The 19,365-nt window shown below is 39.3% G+C and overlaps 1 protein-coding gene across 5 annotated transcripts in view; it reads left to right on the top strand.

The window, feature by feature from the left end:
• The window catches only part of Armh4 (armadillo like helical domain containing 4), a 186,041-nt gene that overhangs the window by 14,030 nt on the left and 152,646 nt on the right, over window positions 1-19,365 (top strand). For 4 of the 5 annotated variants that reach the window (XM_004871096.3, XM_087210145.1, XM_004871097.4 and 1 more), the window contains exons 3-4: window positions 1,303-1,554; window positions 3,587-3,790. In XM_004871096.3, coding sequence (XP_004871153.2) covers window positions 1,303-1,554; window positions 3,587-3,790 — 456 coding nt within the window. The remainder of the gene's footprint in view (window positions 1-1,302; window positions 1,555-3,586; window positions 3,791-19,365) is intronic. The other variant, XM_021249211.2, reaches the window with a different exon arrangement.

Genomic DNA, 19,365 nt, shown 5'->3' with positions numbered 1-19,365 from the left:
CTGTTCTCAAGCAGATAAATTGCCCTTTGAGAAAATAATTTTGAAATTATGTACCATGATGTCATTGATGAAAACTTGGAGGAAACTTTCCCTAGCTATACCTAGCCTGATATTTTTCATCGTCTAACTTACTGAACTTGCTACTGTGCTGTGTATCCAGAACTGGTATTTGAAGAAAGAGAGATAATAAGGTCTCTCTTAACATTTTTTGTAGTTGCTAAGTATTTGAAATTTCCAGCCTAGACTCCCTAAGAAGGCAGCAAGTTTCAATCCTTATAAATACAGGTAGTGCTAACAGTGTATTTGAAGACATTATATTACTGTAAGGAAGGCAGGCCTATGATGGACAATGGCATATTCTCTTGCTCCGTCTCAGTCCATTTGCAGATCTCAGAGAGATGCAGACCTTCTGCAGAGGCTGCTCCACTTCGCTCCTTGGTCATGGTTAGCACAGTGGCTGAGAGTGTTGGCCGGGAATGGCAGGTTCCTCAGCTCTTTGAAACTAAGTTGTTCCATAGAATGGGGTATAATAGCTGATATTTATGGAATACTAACCAATGTACTGGGCATGTACTAAGTGTTTTACATGTATGAGCGAATTTAATCGTTGTAACAATTTTATACGATGGATACTATTATTTTCCCCATTTGATAGTGAGGAAACTGAAGGGCCAGAGATGTTAAGTAATTTGCTCAGGCTCACAGAGCTAGGATTCAGACTCAGGGAAATTGGCTGTATAGCTTGCTTTCTTGACCACTGTGATATTCAGTTTCCATGGAACGATATTGGTACCCACCTCCCTTTAGGACATAGGATAAAATAAAAATCTGCACACACTGTGCACTTGTATGGGGCATGTAGGGCACATGTTAGAAACTCAAGGAACATTCAGTTATTATAATTATTATTTTACTTTAAAATAGCAACTTCCCTTTCAGAAATGCATGTGAAAATTAATATATACAGATGCCTCTGAGAATTTTTGGTTTTAATTTAGTTTGTGTAATTTGTTTCTTAACAAACTGATTATGTTAGTATTCAGCTGTTGATTTCCTACTTTGCTTTGCATTTTATTCCAGGTTTTTTTTACATTTAAAATTTCTTTACTTCTGTCTGAGATTAACTCGTAAGTCCTAAAATCAGCAACAGTGGAAACATTTATTTTTTGGACTTTTATTTCTGAGTTTTCTCTTTGTTTTTGCAGTTCCTGAAATAGCTGTCAGCTTATTTTTGTTTTGATTTGTTAACTACATGGTGACTTTAAGGATTTAGTCTATTTTAAAATATTTCCCTCTTTAAAGACACCATCACTCAAGAAATGACAACGGCTGCCCAGGAACCAGAGGCCACTCTACCCTTCATGACACGAGAGCAGGTTGCTACCCTGGATGTTCCCAGAGACAGTGGAGACCCCGAGGAAGGCGAGGAGTCCCCCTCTGCTGGGACTGATGCTTCTGCTGCTACTCAGCTGTCCAGAAGATGGGAGCCTCTGGCCACGACAGCTTCAACCACAGCGGCCCCATTGACTCCTGCAGTCATCCCTGGTGCGGAAGGTCTGTAAGGGAGGGACTTGGACTCAGTTTCGGGTAGCTCTTCTCTCAGTCACAAGGACAAGGAGGAGCGGGGTAGCTGGCTCTTCCCCAGGGCACACAACACCCCACCAGAGAGGGGTGACCTCTGTCTTGCTTGCAGAGGGTGGTGCAGCCTGCAGGGTGGTTCAGCTCTGGGTCCCCAGAGGGAAGGCCTTCTGGGGAACTCTTTCCTAGTTTGGCAACTAGAGGCAAACACAGCAAAGACCTGGGTTTGAGTCCCACCTTGGTCCTCGGTGGTATTGTAGCTTCAAGCGTTTCAACTTCTGTATGACTTGGTTTGTTCATTTCTAAACAATGCCTACCCTGTCTCTGAGGGCATTTTAAAGATTTGAAATAGTGTGTACAAAGGGCTTTCTATCTAGTAGGACCTTAAATGCCCTGATCTCTTAAGGGCAATGATATTTTCAAATTTGGTTGATTATTATAATCCCTTGGGAATTAAAAAATTAATATTTAAAAATACTAGTTTTTGACTTCATATCTCTGTTTTATCATTGGTCCAAGAAAGGCCTACTTTTTATATGTATATACTGAGTTATTTTCAACAATGTAATGAGTACTTTCTAGTGCATTCTCCTTCCCCTGCCCTCAAATAAAACAACAAAAAGCCTGGACAATAACCTACAGAAACCAGAGACCCTTTGTCTCTCAGCTTTGCCTCTCCTGGCTGGTAGGCATTCTGAACCCTGTTTTCATAAGTCCTTTTCCATCCTTTTGAAAAAGTTTTATTGCAGCTATATTTTTACAAAAGCACATTTTAAATTTCTAGTTTTTTTTAATGTTAGAAATAGTGTACTACAGATGAACTTTTTGGCACTTACAGTTTTTACTTAATGTTCTGTGACTAAGATCTACATCCTGCAGCTCTTTTGTTTCACTGCTGCATAATGAAAATACACCATAGTTTGTTTATCCAGTCCTTATCCACTGTCTTGCTGTTTTGCATTTGGGTCCTGTTCATGCTCCCCACTCTGCACTGCAGGAGTTTCACCTAGCAGCACGAATGCTGGCCCTAGGATGTGTGAGTGTTTGACACTTTTGAAGCCAATGCCTGTTTCCCAAAGTGGGTGCTAATGCAGGAGATCCTGTGGATCCAAATCCTGGTAGCCTTTTTATTTAAAAGAATAAAGTCAAAGGGCCAGGGATTTAGCTCAGTGGTTTCGCTGCCTGCTGTGCAAGTGCAGGGACCCGAGTTCAATCCCCGGTACCAAAAAAAAAAAAAGAATAAAGTCAGGGATCTTCTACCACTGAGCTGTATCCCCAGCGCCTTTATTTCTCATTTTGAGACAGGTCTTGCTAAGTTGTCCAGACTGGGCTTGAATTTTTGGTCCTTCTGCCTCAGCCTCCTGAGTAGCTGAAATGACAGGTGTATGCCACTGCGCCCAACTCTGGAAGCTTTTCTAAAAAGTTTCTTAGGGCAAACACATTCTGATTCAGAGAGTTGAGATGTGTGGATGAGAATGTACATTTTAAAAATTACCTTCATTGATTCTGATGATCAACGAGGTTTTCAAGCTACTACTATGCTAGAGTCTTAGACTTAGGAGTACCTTGGCCCTACTTTTCTATAATTGGTTGCCTTGAAATTCGACACATTTCAGGTACAGATCTAGGGTCTTATTCTTTGACTTGACTTTGAGAAATGTATTTGTCTTTTCAATGTAGTCATTGGCATGTATCTTAACATTTTTGTTAAATTTTCTACCTTTGCTAACGCGTTATAGAAAACTCTGCAACATCGATAGCATTGTCAGCAGAACCAATGAGAGACTGAAATTAAAGGAAGATTCCAGTGTGGGATAACATATGTTCCTGGATGCTAAAGTGTTTGCTGTGGGTGGCCGAACTGACACGATGTGGGAGGGAGGAGCTGGTCTGAGTGCCAGACTTGCTGCGTGGGAGGTATTGCTGTCCTTCATCATTTCTTGCCTACAAAGTGGAAGCACACATCTACAGTGGCTGTGGGTCAAGCCCTGTCTCTTGTGTTTGGCAGGCTGCACGGACACAGTCACATTGTCCAGTGAGGAGTTCACACCGGTTTTGGGCTCCCCTGTGACAACCCCTGGAGTAATGATGGAGGTGATTAGCTCTTCCCCAGCAATTCCTGCTTCTGAGGCCTCCTCTGAGAGAACAGTTCCATCCAGTAGCAGCACAAATACAGCCGCTTCCTACGGCCTGGAACAGCTCGAATCTGAAGGTATCCATGTCTTGAAAGAGATGTTTTCTGGGACTATAGGGAATCACTGATCAGATGTTTTTGAGAAAATTAAGTAGACATTTGTTCAGACTGCAGTGCAGATCATGGGTTGGTAAACTCTGGGCCAGCCACATTTGCTTGCTACCTGCTTTTGTATGACTCAAAAGCTAAGAATAGGTTTTACATTTTTAAATGATGAAAAAAAGAATATTTTGTGATGTGTAAAAGTTATTTAAAATTCCAAATTTCAGTGTTCATAAGTAAAGCTGTATTGGAACCCGGCCACACCCATTCATTTATGTACTGTCTAAGGCTCCTTTTGGGATAGAGCAGTAAATTGGAGAAGTGTGATAAAGACTAAATGGCCCAGATACCCTAGAACATTTTTGGCATGGCCCTTCACAGAACAATCTACTGACCCCTGGTGTAGATCAGTGATTCTCAACTACAACTGAACACTAGCATCACCTTGGAAAGCGTGTACTAAGTCCCAGGGCCTGAGTCCCTCTTGCAGTGATCTGAATTAGGTTGGTATGGGGTAGGATCTGGCATCAATATTTAAAAGGAGTATCTTCGACTATTTCAGTGTTTGGGCTTGACTGAGAATACTAGGGTTAAATGGAGAAGTTGAATTTCCCCACCAGCTTTCCTTGGATGGAACTTTTAATGTCTATTCTATTTTCATAGCATGGCTCTGTTTGTTAATGTTCAGTTAATTTCCCTTATAGCATCTTTGGGTTAGTATTTTCACTATTTTGTGATAGGCAGCCCCTTTACTAACTATGACTGAGGAATTCATACCAAATTGTACTTTCAAAAATATTGGCTTTGGTGTGAAAAAGATATTTGGGACATGGTTGCACATCAACAAAATGAGAGGACTGGAGCGAGGCTGATGGCGGGTGTTAGTACAGTCAGCATCTTGGTAGGTGAGCAGTACCTGGTTGGAGGTGCAAAATGCCCAGAGGCCTGTGGTGAAGATGAACTTCCCTGGCACATAGGTAAGCTCTTGAGCACTAAATTAGCCATGTGTTCAGTGCAGTGAAGGTGCAGGATGTGCTGTTACAGTGGTCCCTCAGTTCACGAACTTAATTCATTCCACGATTCTGGAAAAGATGGCCACATTTGTGTTTGTGTGGGAAAGACAAAAACAAAATTTTGCCAAATGCTTCTGTTTGTGAGCCAGATTGTTTGCAAACAAAAGTGTTCGCAAACTGAGGCACCACTGTATTTTCTGTTTTGTCGGCTGCAGGTAAGGTGGTTTGGCTTGGTTTGCAGGAGGCTGTTGTAGGTGCTCAGGGTCACACTGGCACTGTGCTCACAGAGAGGCATGGCATGCTGAGCCATGTGTGGGGAATTCCACAGCAAAATGTGGTCTGAGAAATGGATACAGTGGGCCCAGAGGCTGACTCTTCTCCCCCTCTTCTGGAAGCTGAATGCCACCTGCCTTTGAGCTCACAGCCTCATGGGACCGCCTGCCCTCCTCGATGCTGTCTGGAAAGCGCAAGGTTCCTCATGTTAACTTGTGTAAGAGACAGCAGCTCTGCTTGGCTGGGCTTGTCAAACCACAAAAAAATACATTTGTGAATAATCTATACTTGTGAAACTGCAATAGTTTTCTAAGTCTAGCGGACGATGGCAGTTGTATTAAAATACATTAGCATTTTCCTGATGTGCCTAGGATGTCCTGGGGTTTTGGTTCTTTTTTTCTGCACAATTCAATTTTAGCTTCTTTTTGAGAATACATTTTGTCAGTTTTTGATCTAAATTATAATCCTTCAAGAAAACATTTTTAGTTAAAAAATATACTTTCTGCTACATTGTTAGGCTTAAGATTTTGAATTGGCACATCATTTCTTCTGTGGACCAAAGCTCACAATTTATGTTTAGTGTATTTTAAAAATATCCAAATTAGTTTTATGCTGGTGCATCTAATTCTTAGAAAGCTAAAGAAGCTTCCCCTATTTAAATAGAGAAACCAACTAGACTCCTAGATAGTGGGGGCTTTAATTTACAGTGCACATTTTTATACCTTGCCCAGCATTTTAAGTGTAACTTGTGACGTTGCCTGAGTCAAGCTTTTATTTTACTTTCTTTTAGTTTTTTGTCCTCTGCCACTGAGCTACACCCTTAGCCCCATGGATGAAGCATTTTAATTCTTAGCATAGAATTATACTCAGAGGGATAGAATTTATCTAGAACAGCATATTAGTTATGTCAAATTATCTTTAGCTGCCTTTTACGTTTGAATCTCTGTAATGTGTTGGCAAATGACATAACTCTTCAGGTTAAGATGTATGTTTGTTTAATTATATTATTAATCTCTACATTTGTTATTTTAGTATCATCCTTTCCACTAGGAGCAGGGGCATTACTCCAGAGAATGAGGCCTTTCTCTCAATGGGGTATAGAAAGAGGCATGCTCTTACTAGATACTGGATGTCCAACGAGAGAGTACCTCTATGGAAATTTCTGAATCCATTGTCCTCTTTATCCTTTAAGAGATAATGAACAGTCCAAATCAGTCTAAAAAAATCCCATCTCCTGGGCACCCTGACCTCTCCCTCTTTTACATCTCTCCAACATGGTGACTAAGATGGTGTATTAGTTTTTCAGACTTACTATAATGAAGTATCACAAACTGGTGGCTTAAAACAACAGTTTATTGGGTGAAGGGAGGTTAGGGGAATAGGGAAAAAATAAGAACCAAGATACATCACGTAAAGGTATAAGATCCCAATGATGAATGTAACTGTATTGTAGACCTAAACTGTACCAGTAAACTTAATGAAAACAAAACAAAACAAAACATGGGCCGGGGATTTAGCTCAGTGGTTCCACTGCCTGCCTCGCAAGTGCAAGAACTCGAGTTCAAACCCCTGATACCAAAAAACAAAAAGAAAAACAAGAGTTTATTCTTGTGTAGCTGTGGAGCCTAGGAATCCCAAGTCAAGGTGTAGGTAGGGCCATCCTCCCGCTAAAGCTCCTAGGTAGGATCTGCCTTTGCCTCATCCTGGTAGCCCTAGACATTCCTTGGTGTGTAGCAGTCCTACCCCAGCCTCTTCACGTGGCAGTCTTTCCTCTGTGTCTCTGGGTCCAAACTTCCTTTTGTTATGAGGCCATCAGTCACTGGATGAGAGCCCACCCCATGGCCTCATTTAACTTGATTGCATAGCTAAGACCCTGTTTCCAATAAGGCCACATTCACAGGTTCTGCTGGTTAGGGTCAAACACATCTTTTGGGGGCCACAATTCAACACAGAACAGGGCATGTTACCTTGTACTTATTTCAGTAAGTCTTTTGCCTTGTCAGCAAAAATGCAGTTTTATTTTTGAAGGGATAGTGGTTTCTCTTTCACCTTGCCTGAAATATTTTAAGTCTATGTGTGATCTTTTTAGAGAATATATGTCTTCAGGATGATAAAATTGCATTATACTTACCACATACATAACTCTACTAGGGTTCTATTTGGCATCTTTGAAATACAAATATAAAAAATGTTCTAATATTTTATTTAAAACAAAATAGTGGAAATTTCATACATGGATTTATTTATTTATAGGAACATAAACTAATTTTTGAATGTTATCACTCTGTAGATTGATTTTCTTTTCTTGTTGAATATTAATGTTTTTCTTTATACCAAAATGGTAACTTAAAATTTGTGATTACTTTTGAAAACATATGTGGACTTCCTTTTGGGTAACTGGCTTTACAATATTTTAATTCTAATATCAGATGGAATAGAAGGAGACATTTCTTAAAGAAGTTCTATATCTGTGTATTAGAAATTCAATGGAAGATATCTTTGAACTCTAAATAAATCATACTTGTTTTCTTTTGCATACTCTGATGGAAGATCAAAATTCATCTGTGTTGTAAAATTGTAATAATAAGTCTATAAAAAGATATAGCTTTAACAATTCAGTATTCGGGGACTAGGGGTATAGCTCCGTGGTAGAGTGCTTACTTAGCATGCCCAAGGTCCTGGGTTTGATCCTTAGCACTGGAAAGAAAACCAAACAAAACAGTTCAATATTCACAGAGATATATTGTAGGTCTATTTTGCCAGCATTTACGTTTCCAAGAACATTTTTAAGACAGGAGTACAAAGACAGGGACTCTCAGATTTTGTGATTGTTTGGTAATCTTCCCTCCCATTCCCAGCGTCTCCTCTCCATGATCCAGAAATGGGAAAACCACTTGGTGCTCACTGTGGGGCTGAATAAGTAGAGAGAGGAAGTTAGTGAAGTTGATTGGACTCTCCCAGGCGACTCTGGCTTAGTTTATTGCTCCCTGGGTTGTAAGAGAAGAAATGGCCGTGTCTGTGATCTGGAGAGCTTGAACTCTTGGTCTGACTAGTCCTCCTTGGTATCTTTCTGTGAGCGTTTAAGTGTTCAGTGTTAAGGAGAATCACCTTGGATAATTCCCATTTCCTCCTATGTTCCAGAAGTCCCATTTATCACAGGCTTTACAGACCAAACTCACAGTAGTTAACTCACTGGAGGATTACCTTTTTAACTTAGAAAGTGATTTTTAACTCTTTGTATCCAAGAGAGAAACCATATTTAACTTTTTTTTTTGGCACTGGGGGTTGAACTCGGGTCCTTGCGCTTGCGCAGTAGGCGGCGAAACCACTGAGCTAAATCCCGGCCCTTTTTTTTTTTTTTGGTACCAGGGATCATCGAACTCTGGTCCTTACAATTGCAAGGCGGGCAGTGGAACCACTGAGCTAAAGCCCTGGCCCCATATTTAAATTATAAAAAAATGTCTTTTCAGTATAAGATTAGGTATAGCTTTTAAATTTAGTTTTTTCCTTGGTTTTTCAAAAACATTTTGACTGTCATTGGGTTTAAAAGGTTATGTTTCTGACACCCTTTTCCTTCCAGGCAGCACACATGAGGCAGGAAGCTGTCATTATACTGTCACTCTTTGTTTAGTCTGTTTCAGTGACATCTCTTTTCCTGTGTTTGCACATTCATGAGTGTGTGCATGTGTGTGTGTGTACGTATATGTGTTGTGTGTGCACATTTACTCATGAGAGTTTTCTCGCAGTTCTCAGAGGGCACTTCCAGAATATATTCGCAGTGCCTCTTGACTTCCTCTGCTGAACAGGTGATCTCTCTCCTTTCTTATCTGAAGGTATCAATTCTGCCTCTTCCTGGTCGTTCTCTCTACTGATGACATAGGACTTTCAGCAGAAAGTCATGTTTGCAAAGTATGTTTTAGGTGACTGAGATGATATTTTTTGCCAGTGTGGTGGCCTTATGGCTAGTTCTGAAGGCAGTAGGCTCTGTCTTTTTCTTCTGTTGGTCAATTGGAAACAGATTGGGAGATGCATGAAGTGACATTAGGGAGCAGTTTCTGCTCTTTGCCAGCTCCACTAAGGATGCTGAAGAGAAGAGTCTCCCAGGAAGTACTCATGTTCAGAGTATTTTCTTAGTTTTCAGGGGACTTTTCACCTTGAAAGATAGTGAGGATGGATGAATGAGAGAGTAACCCAAACCCTGCTTTGGGACCATATTTATAAAAAGCAAGTTTATGTGACTTGCTTAGGTGCCCGCTGGGTGGGATGTACAGTTGACAGTCCTGTTCTGTGTGATAAACCTGGGGTGTTCCTTGCACCTTGTGGTACTGCACTGGAACATTTTTTCAGGTTAAGAAGTTTCACTCTAATAAAGTTAGGACTGGGCACAAGTTTTGACTTTTGTTCTTGGAAATGCTTTGGATTCTGATTTACTGTTGTCTCAGTGACAGAGGCACTTAAAGGGTATACAAGTGGAGAAGATGTGGAATATGCCCTGTGATTTTTAATGTGAATTAAATTCTGACTTTCACCCCCTAGTGCCTCTGTTGGCAGAAACAATGTGGGATAAGTAAAAATTTTTTGATAAGTCTATTAACATAAACACATGAACCATCTAACACTTATTGCCAAATATGGCAGAGAAGGGTGGAATGTTTTGTTGTTACCTATGCATCATTTTCAAGTGTCGCATGTGACAGACTATGAGACGGAGTTGCTGCTGATTTCAATTATTGATTGATTTGTATGGTAAGTTGTTTTGCTGTCCTGCCATGAAACCATCATGCTTGTCACATCTTTATTCTTAAGTACCCATCTCTCTCTGGACTAGTATGGTCAGGTACTTTCCACTCAAAATTATTACCACATGTCTGGTAGTAATGTTCACATGGTCAGTGGTATTTTGAAAGTATTTAAAATCGATATTGTGATGCATGGCCATAAAGCTATGTTCATAAATTCTGCTGTTGAAAACAGGCAGCTGATACTCACTCTGATCTTTCTGGTATGCTCTCTTCCCCATAGGGAATCCATCTATTGGTATAATCACAATTAAGTAGCTGTTGCTAGGGCTTTGACTCTCTCCATCTGTTCTTGTGTGCCTTGCTTGCCGAGCCCAGGCCAGCACTGCTTTGTTAGCTCTGCCCTTAGACACTCATCAGATTATACATAATGGCTCAGGATGACAAGAGGACTTAGCTTTTTACTTATACAGTGGTTTTAGTTATTCATGCATTTATATGTGCATTTAACGCATTTTTGCTTGGTGATTTGGATAATGTGAGGAAGAATTGAGGGTGGATCTTGACTTCAGTGAGCACAGATTTCAGTAGAAGAGGTAAGATAGATACACAAATAACAAAAAAGCAAGGTGGAAGACAAAAGTATCACTGAAAAAAAGGACATTTAGAGTTAGGAGAGATAACTTAGTTCAAACTTAGAGAAACACAGAATTGATATTTATGATTGTGTGTGTGTATGTGTGTGAGAAATTTGTATAGATTTGTATATATAGTTATCATTTTATTGATATTTATAGAAAAAGAAGGTGATAAATCAAAAGACATAAAAATTCTAAAGGGTCATGACTGAATACAACATACATCACACTAGTGATATTTTATAGACATAATCAAGCAAGCTTTTCCAATTTAGATTATTAGACAAATTACTCTTTATGAATATATTTATATATACATACACATTTGGGGGGTACTTGGAATTGAATGCAGGGGCTTTGTACTGAGTTATACCTCCAGCCCTTTTTAAATTTGAGATAAGGTCTTATCCAGGCAAGACTCAAACTTGAAATTCTCCTGCCTCAGCTTCCCAGAATGCTGGGATTACAACCATGTCATCTGGAATATCTTTTAGTAACAGGAGTGACTGCTTTTTAATGTACAAGAGATATCCAGGAATCAGCTTCACGCTAACTGCCCTCTGATTTGTAGGCAGCTGTGCTGTGCTTCTCTTGAGCAAAGGATTTATTCTGGGTCACTAATCTGGGCTTTTGCCAGGGTTGAGAGCCCTTATGGGGATTGAGCAGGTGGGGCTTCCTGCATGTGGTGGGTTTTATGCAGTTACAGAAGCAAGCATGTAGCTTGGAAGTATAAAATGGGTTGTGGAGATTTCTAAGGTGTTTTAGAAGTTTGCAGAAAATTAATGGAGTTTTCTTTTTTTGGTACTGGGGATTGAACTAATTAATGCATTTTTCAAGGTGTGATTTTTCAATGCAAGGATAGATATGTAAGTATTTTTATTGGTATAAACATTGGTGTTTTATTACATTGGAGCACATACTGTAACAAAACTTAAAAATGTGCAGAATCATGTGAGATAGTATCTCTTGCAGTATGGCCAGCTGGATTCATAACCATGGAGTTGTTTTGGTATCAGGTGCCTCTTAACATTTAAACATGCGCAGTCCCAGAGGAAAAGGTAAGAAGGAAAATGCAGAGCACCAGTTTAAATGGCTTGTAAGTTTTAAAAAATCACCACATTTGGAAACATTAAATCTGAGAGATTTATACAAATTCTGTCTATGATAAACAGTGCCTGTTCTTCATAAAAATGGCCCCCTTCTACATTGTTTGATAATTCCAGACAAAACGCTGTGTGGAGATTTCTTCTGTTAAAACCGTATCGGGGGCTGGGGCAGTGCACAGGCCTCCAGGTTTTCTCTCCTGCTCTGCCTCCCCCGCTCTGTGAGAGCTGCAGTTTTCCATTAAAAGTCTCACTCAGGCATAGATGAAAACTCACCTGTTTCAACTGAAATTAGTAGAAATTAAAAAAAATACTTGGTCAAACCAAAGGGAACACGAAAGCAAACCAAGAAAGGAAAAGAAACATAGAAATGAATTAGACTTACCAGGTACAAATTTCTCTCTCCTTTTACCTCAGCTAATGAGCCCACAGGCTCTGACCCAGTCTACACTCTGAGGAGGTTTGTTTGGTTGTTTGTTTTTTAATATTATGCCCCCAAAGCACTGGAACACTTTTAGAGGCAATTTTCCAGGCTTTCCACCATCTCAGCTCTTGCCTGTATCTTATACAGAAGTTAAGATATTTCTTATTTTCCCCTCCCCAGTTTTTCCTCCACATAGAAGAGCCAAACAAGACCAAATGTAAATTTTCTCCAGGCCTCACCACCAAGTACACACAGTGTCCTCTTTCCCGGTTGAAGGACACACCTGTATTTCCCAGGCAGGTGACAGTCTGATGGCTGTCGTGATTAATATCCTGTGTATCCTGTCTGTCAGAGGGAATTCCATCCCTGTTGGAGGCCTGATTCATCTCAGCAGAAATACGCCTGTTTGATAATAGGGTCATTCTCTCACATTCAGTAGAAAATAATACTGAGAATTGTGCTGCTCCATAGCCAGATGGCACTGGAGTTGAAAGTAAGAGGACAGGAAGAGAAAGGAACAGTTCAGCTCCATTTTCTCTCTGGGAAGCCTCGAGACCGCACAGCATACAGGGATGGATAGCAGAGGTCACTGGGAAGTAGCTTGGCCCCTGCTCTCAACTAGAAATACCTGAATTTAAGTCTTGGCTTCCATCATGAAAGAGCATTAAGCACTGACCAAATTATTTAACGTCTTTGGACCTCAGTTTTCCTATCTGTGAGGCAAAGACATTGCTTTTTCCTTTGGCTCATTGTGAAGATTAAATGAGATCTTGTATGTCATGTTCTTATCATACTTTTGGACGTGGAGTAATGGACAGTGTGACTTAATTTTATAATTGATAAGCTCACTTCCTTTATCAGGTGAAGAAATGATGAAATCCATCCTCTCCAAGCAGTCAAGGGTCAGAGGCCAGGCAGACAGTGCCCTGAGCAGACAGTAGGGAGTGGTGGATGTGCCACAGCGGAGAGCACACATCCGTCTGCCCCAGACAGATTCTCTTCAGATTGCTGCCAGGAGGAGACTCGGAGCTCAGTGAAGCAAGGTCCCAGGATCTTTCCAAAATAAGCCGAGCCTTCTGATTTTGATGTAAAGTATTCTGATTTGTTAAGTGTTAGGGATGTATTCAGGTGTTTACCTATTCTCTTTTATTTTTTATTACTGTGCACACCCAGAATGAATGTGCCTTCTCAGACACTGGCCATCAGTCTGTGAATGCTCAGCTGGACTCTGTACAACTTCATGAACAGGGGGGTCAGATCTTTCTGCTCAGTCGTGTGTGCAGTAGCCTGTCGGTCAGAGCCAGGTATTGGGAACCTGTGATGAATAATTAAGGGCCTGATTCTGGGACCATCTTGCCTTCTACTTGACTTTGCCTTGTTTGTTGTTGTTTTTGTTCAGATCTTGTGCCTGTTTGGATCTGAAATTGAACACTTTTTATGTGAGTGAAGCAGTATTTCCCAATCACGTTCTGCTAGAAATTCTGTAATGATTAGCTCAGATTTCTTGGGTCTGTTGTATATTATTTTGCTACCTTCTCATAGGATTCCAAAGCAACATCTGCACTCAATTAGGTAAGAGGAACTCAGTAAACTTAAATAATTCTTTAAACCCACCCTGGGAAGCTAGAGTGGGACGAAAGGACAGAGGGAAGAGGGGTCAAGGGATACCCCCTCTAAAACTGGGAGTTAAACTGCACACGGGGTGTTTTACCCCTGTTCCTCCCCTACCCACCATGCAACAAAAGCATATAGATGGATTTTTTTCTTTAAAATGGATTTTTTCTTAATTACTCATTTGAAATATATTTATCATAAATTAATAAAAGTTGTATTCAAGCTCTAAAAAGGCTTAATATTTATTTTGTTTTTTTCTTTTTGGTACCGGGGATCAAACTCGGGTCCTTGTGCTTGAGCAGCAGGCAGCGAAACCACTGAACCAAATCCCTGCCCCTATTAATATTTATTTTGAAGAGGAAGATTAAGCAGTTTAGTTTACTTTTGTTCAATCAGCAAATACTGAGTGGTTATTTTGTGCAAGGCAAAATGTTTGACCCTCAAGGTCTTCTGGGAGCCTCATCTTTTTTTTTTTTAAAAACAGGGTCTCGCTATGTTGTTCAGACTGGCCTTGAACTCACTATGTATCCTAGGCTGGCCTCAAACTTGCAACAGTACTCCTGCCTCAGCCTCCTGAGTGCTGGGATCACAGGCGTGCACCACCATGCCCGGCACAGGGAGCCTCATCTTCATACAAAGATGAATAAGACAAGATTTCTGCTTTCAAGGAGCTACGGGCACACAGGTGTGATAAAACAAACACACATTTCCACAAATTAACATGTAAACCTCTTTTTGGATAGGTTGAGTCATGTTTTACATTTTGAATGGGAAATCTACTTTTATACACATTTTTTCAAAATCAGCAGGCAATCTAACCAATCTATAATTTATATTTTTAGTGTTTGTGGATTTTTATGTACAAGTTTTGTATATTTATTAAAACATTCCTTCAGGACTACTAAGTTACTAAAAAGGAAGGTTCTACTCCAGATGGTGCAGAATTTATAGATACAATATTAATAAAGCTTTTATGTTTCTCCTATAGCACCCTTGAGATACAGAATGACACTGCTATAGTCTAATTTTCCAGTGGGTAGGGGCTGGGGATGTAGCTCAGTGGTTCCGCTGCCTCGCAAGCTCAAGGACCTGTTTGATCCCCAGTACCAAAAAAAAACCCCCCCAAAAACCAGAGAGAAATGTGTAAAGGCTGTTATCTGAGTTCATTGTGAGTTGTTTAATGAGCAGCGTCAGACTCTATAACTTATGAGTGCTATAGGGCATTATTAGGTGACTCAATTTAATTTGGGGCAGGATTTATAGAAGATAATGGAGAACATACCAATTATACCCAAGGGTCAAGGCTGAAGTGGGATCAGGTAATGAGCAGTGTGTGTAGTGCAGTTTTGTACGCTGGTCTCTTCAGCTTCTTAGTCAGAGGAGACTACACTGCCAAGAGCAAACCCCTCAAGTTTAAAGAAAGTAATGATAAATGAAATGAGAAAAATATTTAAATACATCTGAAATGTGGATTGAGTCTAAAACGCTTTGCAGTGGGTTGAACTGCAAGGATTATTTCACCTCATGCCTTTTTATTTTCTCATTAATTTACATTTTAAATATTATTAACCCAAGATTGGAGGAAAGTTTGAAGTATTATATTTATTGCTTAATGGAAAGGAAATACAATACAATTTTTCAAGAAAGTGCTGTAGGTTAATATGGGAACTTTAAAAAATCATGGTTCATTTAAAAAAGAGAGAATTAAAGAAATTAACAGAAGTGTTTAAAGAAGGTAACATTTAATAAACACTATCATTGAGATATTATTTAATTTTAAAGTGTACTCCCGATTCCCAGTGCTCCTGTGAGTATTTGAGATTGGAGAATTTGAAAATGGAATTTGGAAGGCAAATAAAAGCTCTTCCTCAACTTGTTGGACCTACTTCAAATGAAGATAATATAGATGCATCTGAAAAGTACATTATTTCAGGACTGGGCATATGGTAGAGCACTTTCCTAGTGTGCATGAGGCCCTGAGTTCTATCCCCAGTGCTGCAAACAAAAGAAAACAACCGAAAACCTAAACACTTCAAACAGAAAACTTTAATGTGCTCTCATGTAGCAAAATAACTAGATCTTGCATAAAACATACTCAGTACCTCAGTGTATAGATGAGAGTATGAAGGGCCGGGGATTTAGCTCAGTGGTTTCGCTGCCTGCTGCCCCAAGCGCAAGGACCCGAGTTCAATTCCCGGTACCCCCCCCCCCCAAATTGTCACTAGATGATAGTATGAGTAGTCCTAAACATCTCTAAGGACTGCATTGTCTAGTTTTGTCTTGGGGAACAAAATATAAATTCTTTACAGAAACAAAGCATACCCAGTAGAGACCCACAGCTTCCCATGGATTAAAATCAAACAAATATGAAACATGTAACAAAATTTCAACAGATTAATCAGGAAACAACTCACCATGACCGAGAATCAGCAGAAAAGACAAACAATTGATTTGCTATTTTTTTACCCAGGACCTTAGACACTAAGACTATCAGACACAGAATATGAAATAACCATGGTTTAAAGAAATAAAAGATAAAATCATAAACCAAAACAAGTAACAAAAGACTATAAAAAAAGATGCAGCAGATTTTTAAAAAGACCCAAACATGACATTTAGATATAAAAATATCATTGTTGAAAATAGAAACTTCAGGGATGGGTTAAATACATCAGAAGAAAGAATTAGTGGACTGGAAGATCAATTTGAAGGCATTCTTTTTTTTTTTTTTTTTGATTTTTGAGACAGAGTCTCACTGTGTAGCCCAGGCTGGCCTTGAACTCATGGCGATGCTCCTGCCTCAGCCTCTCAGGTGCTGGAATTACAGGTGTGTGCTACCACACCCAGCTCTTGAAGGCGTTCTTGGGAGTGTGGTGTCAAGAGGCCAGTCAGACATCATGACAGAAAAGCTAAGCTCTATTTAGGTCGGAGTAGGAATTTCTCATGAATGTCTCATTGGGGCCCCAGCCTGAGAAGATGGAAAGGAGGAGAAAAAGAGATTTGTAGTATTAGTTCTTAAGCCTTTCTCTAGAACAGAAACAAGATAGGAACCTGGGACACGGGAAGTACAATGTAAAAGAAATAAACTATAAACTGCCAAAACAAATACACCAAAAAGATGTAATGAGTGTCACAGCAACATTATTGAAAAAAACCCAAAAACCTACAACAATCTTAATATCCATCACCAGCAGAATGGACAGACGAGTTTTGGTAGGTTAAAAAAAAGGAAAATTATATGCCACTGAATAATGAGTGAATAGTTGCTGCATGTGATAGTCCAGGTGACTCTTACAGTGAAAGGTGCTAAACATGAAGAAACATACACTGCATAATTCCGTTTATATAAATTTCTAACACTGGCAGATCTCATCTCTGGTGTTAGAGACTTCTGGTCCTTAGCATGATGAAGGCAGCTGAGACAGTAAGATGTACATTTCTAAATGTGGATGGTGGATGTACTCATCTGTTCATTGTGTAGTAGTTTGTTAAGCTACACATTTGTGGTTTGTCATCTTATGTTAATACATCAACTAAAAAGCTAAAAACAGATGTGCTCACCAAGATATATATTGTAGTGAAACTGAAGAATAATGAAGACAATGAGAAAAATCTTAAAATGTAGTTTGTAAGGAGCAAGACCAGAGGAAAAAGAATACCTACAAAGGAACAATATAAAATGGAGGGCAGACTTCATGGGAGCAATATTGGAAGCAGAAACCAGGAGACAGGAGAGTAATGTCTTCAAAGTACTAAAGGAAATTAACTGACAACCTAGAATTATGTTCCATCTGCTTTTTCAGAATAAAGCAGAATTACTAACAAGATTTTAGAAAAGAAACTTCTGAAGGATGCACGTAAGGAAGAAAATAACCAAAGAGAAAGGGCTGAGATGCAAAAACTAGCGAACAAATAGATTGATAGACATGTACAAAAAACTCTGTCTAAAATAAATATAATCATTTATAACTTATGGAGTAAGAAGAGAAGTCAGCTAAAGTAGTGGGCAGTAATAGGGTGTACGTTAGGAAGGTATGATCAATATAAAATGTTTGAAGCCCTTTTTATCTTTATTTTTTTCCCTTAAATTCTTTTATTGGTACATTTTAGGTATACAGTACATTTACATTTCTCATTGGGAATTGTACCTGTACATGATGCATCTTGGTTCTTATTTTTTCCCCATTCCTAGCCCACCCTTCCCTATTTACAAAGACTTTGTTTCCAGCTTTTCCATTTCTCATAGTTTTTCCTTTCCCTTCTTTCCTTTCCCCTATCCCTCCCACTTCCCCTAGCCCTTTGGACCTTTTCTTCCTATTTCACATTATCAATTATTCATTTGAATCATTTTAATCCTTATTTACATTCTCAGTTTCTCACACCAGAGAAACTATTCGGTATTTACAGATGTGTGTCCTATTTATTTCACTTAAGAGTTTGGCCTCAACGTGCATCCATTTAGCTATAAAAGTCTCTAGTTTCTTGTTCTTTATGGCTGAGTAGTACTCCATGTTATAAAAAAACCTACATCTTTATCCAGTTTCCAGTTGATTGAAGCCCTTTTTAATGACTAGTAAGATAGCGACTACAAACCAAGAGACTCATGTAATGGTACAAGATCCCAATGATGAATATAACTGTATTTTATACCTAAAATGTACCAATAAACTTAATGGGGGAAAAAAGATAGCGATTACAGTTAGTATTGTTTAGATAAATATGCATGGGAAAAATTTAAGAGTAAGGCTGAAAAAAGGGAATGTAGCAGAATATATGATTTAAAAGCCCCAACATATTCAGTAATTTTGTATGGTACCGAGGGGAAGAAGGAGGTTAAGGTAGAGTGGAATATGTAGAGAGATACACAAGCAATCTCATTCTAGTTTTTAAAGGAATGGAGGGTTCTTGGGGTTCCTTTTATTATGAAGCTTAGTAAAATAAATACGATGTGTGTATAGTATATGAATGTCTTATTTGTATTAATATTTCTGTTATTAAGCCTTATAAGACATACATACATACATGAAAATACATCCTCTTCTGTTGATCGAATGTTACACAGTACAAGTGTAACAGCAGGGATATTTTGTGATAGTTTCAGAAACTTTTGCGGTTCTTCAGCACCTTCTGATCTTGGAGGGCCATCTACTGGACAATCTCTTTATATCCTAAATTAAGTTTCTTTTCCCTTTTCCGGATTTCATTTTTTAACACTCAGTCTGATGCCCAAGTCTATATTTTTGTATTTGTTTTAAGCTGGAAATAAAAGCAGCACATCCCTGGGGCTTCTGTTACTTTCATGGGTGCAAACCTTTTCTGCTGTAGTGTCTTTTGATTAGATTGGTAAATATTTCTGCTTTTAGAAAGATGTCACTGCGATGTGTCCTTGTCATGCCTTTCATAGGGATAGCGGGAGAGACCAACATGCTCAGCTCAGGCCCACAGAAGCCATGTTGTCTTTTCGTGATATTTTTCCACTTGTTCACATGCACAAATTTGTTTACTTTAGATTTAGTTTTAAACTTATAAAAGCGAAGAATATAAGCCAATGAAAAGGGAGATTTTGCATGTAAAACCAATGAGTAAACTTAACAGATGAAGATTCAATTCATCCTTGTGATTCCAAGAAGGCAAAGGCTCAGGTGAGCTGCACCCTATAACTCAGGGAGGGACAGGACATGTCGGGGAACACGCGTTATTGTGTCGCACCCCGTTGTTGGGGGTGACATGTTCTCAGGGATTCTTCC

The sequence above is a fragment of the Heterocephalus glaber genome, unplaced genomic scaffold (genome assembly GCF_053883595.1).
Source record: "Heterocephalus glaber isolate CG9 unplaced genomic scaffold, H.glaber_assembly_v1.0 deba00001118, whole genome shotgun sequence".
Classification (NCBI taxonomy): Eukaryota; Metazoa; Chordata; class Mammalia; order Rodentia; family Bathyergidae; genus Heterocephalus; species Heterocephalus glaber.
This window is presented reverse-complemented; position numbering and strand designations above follow the sequence as displayed.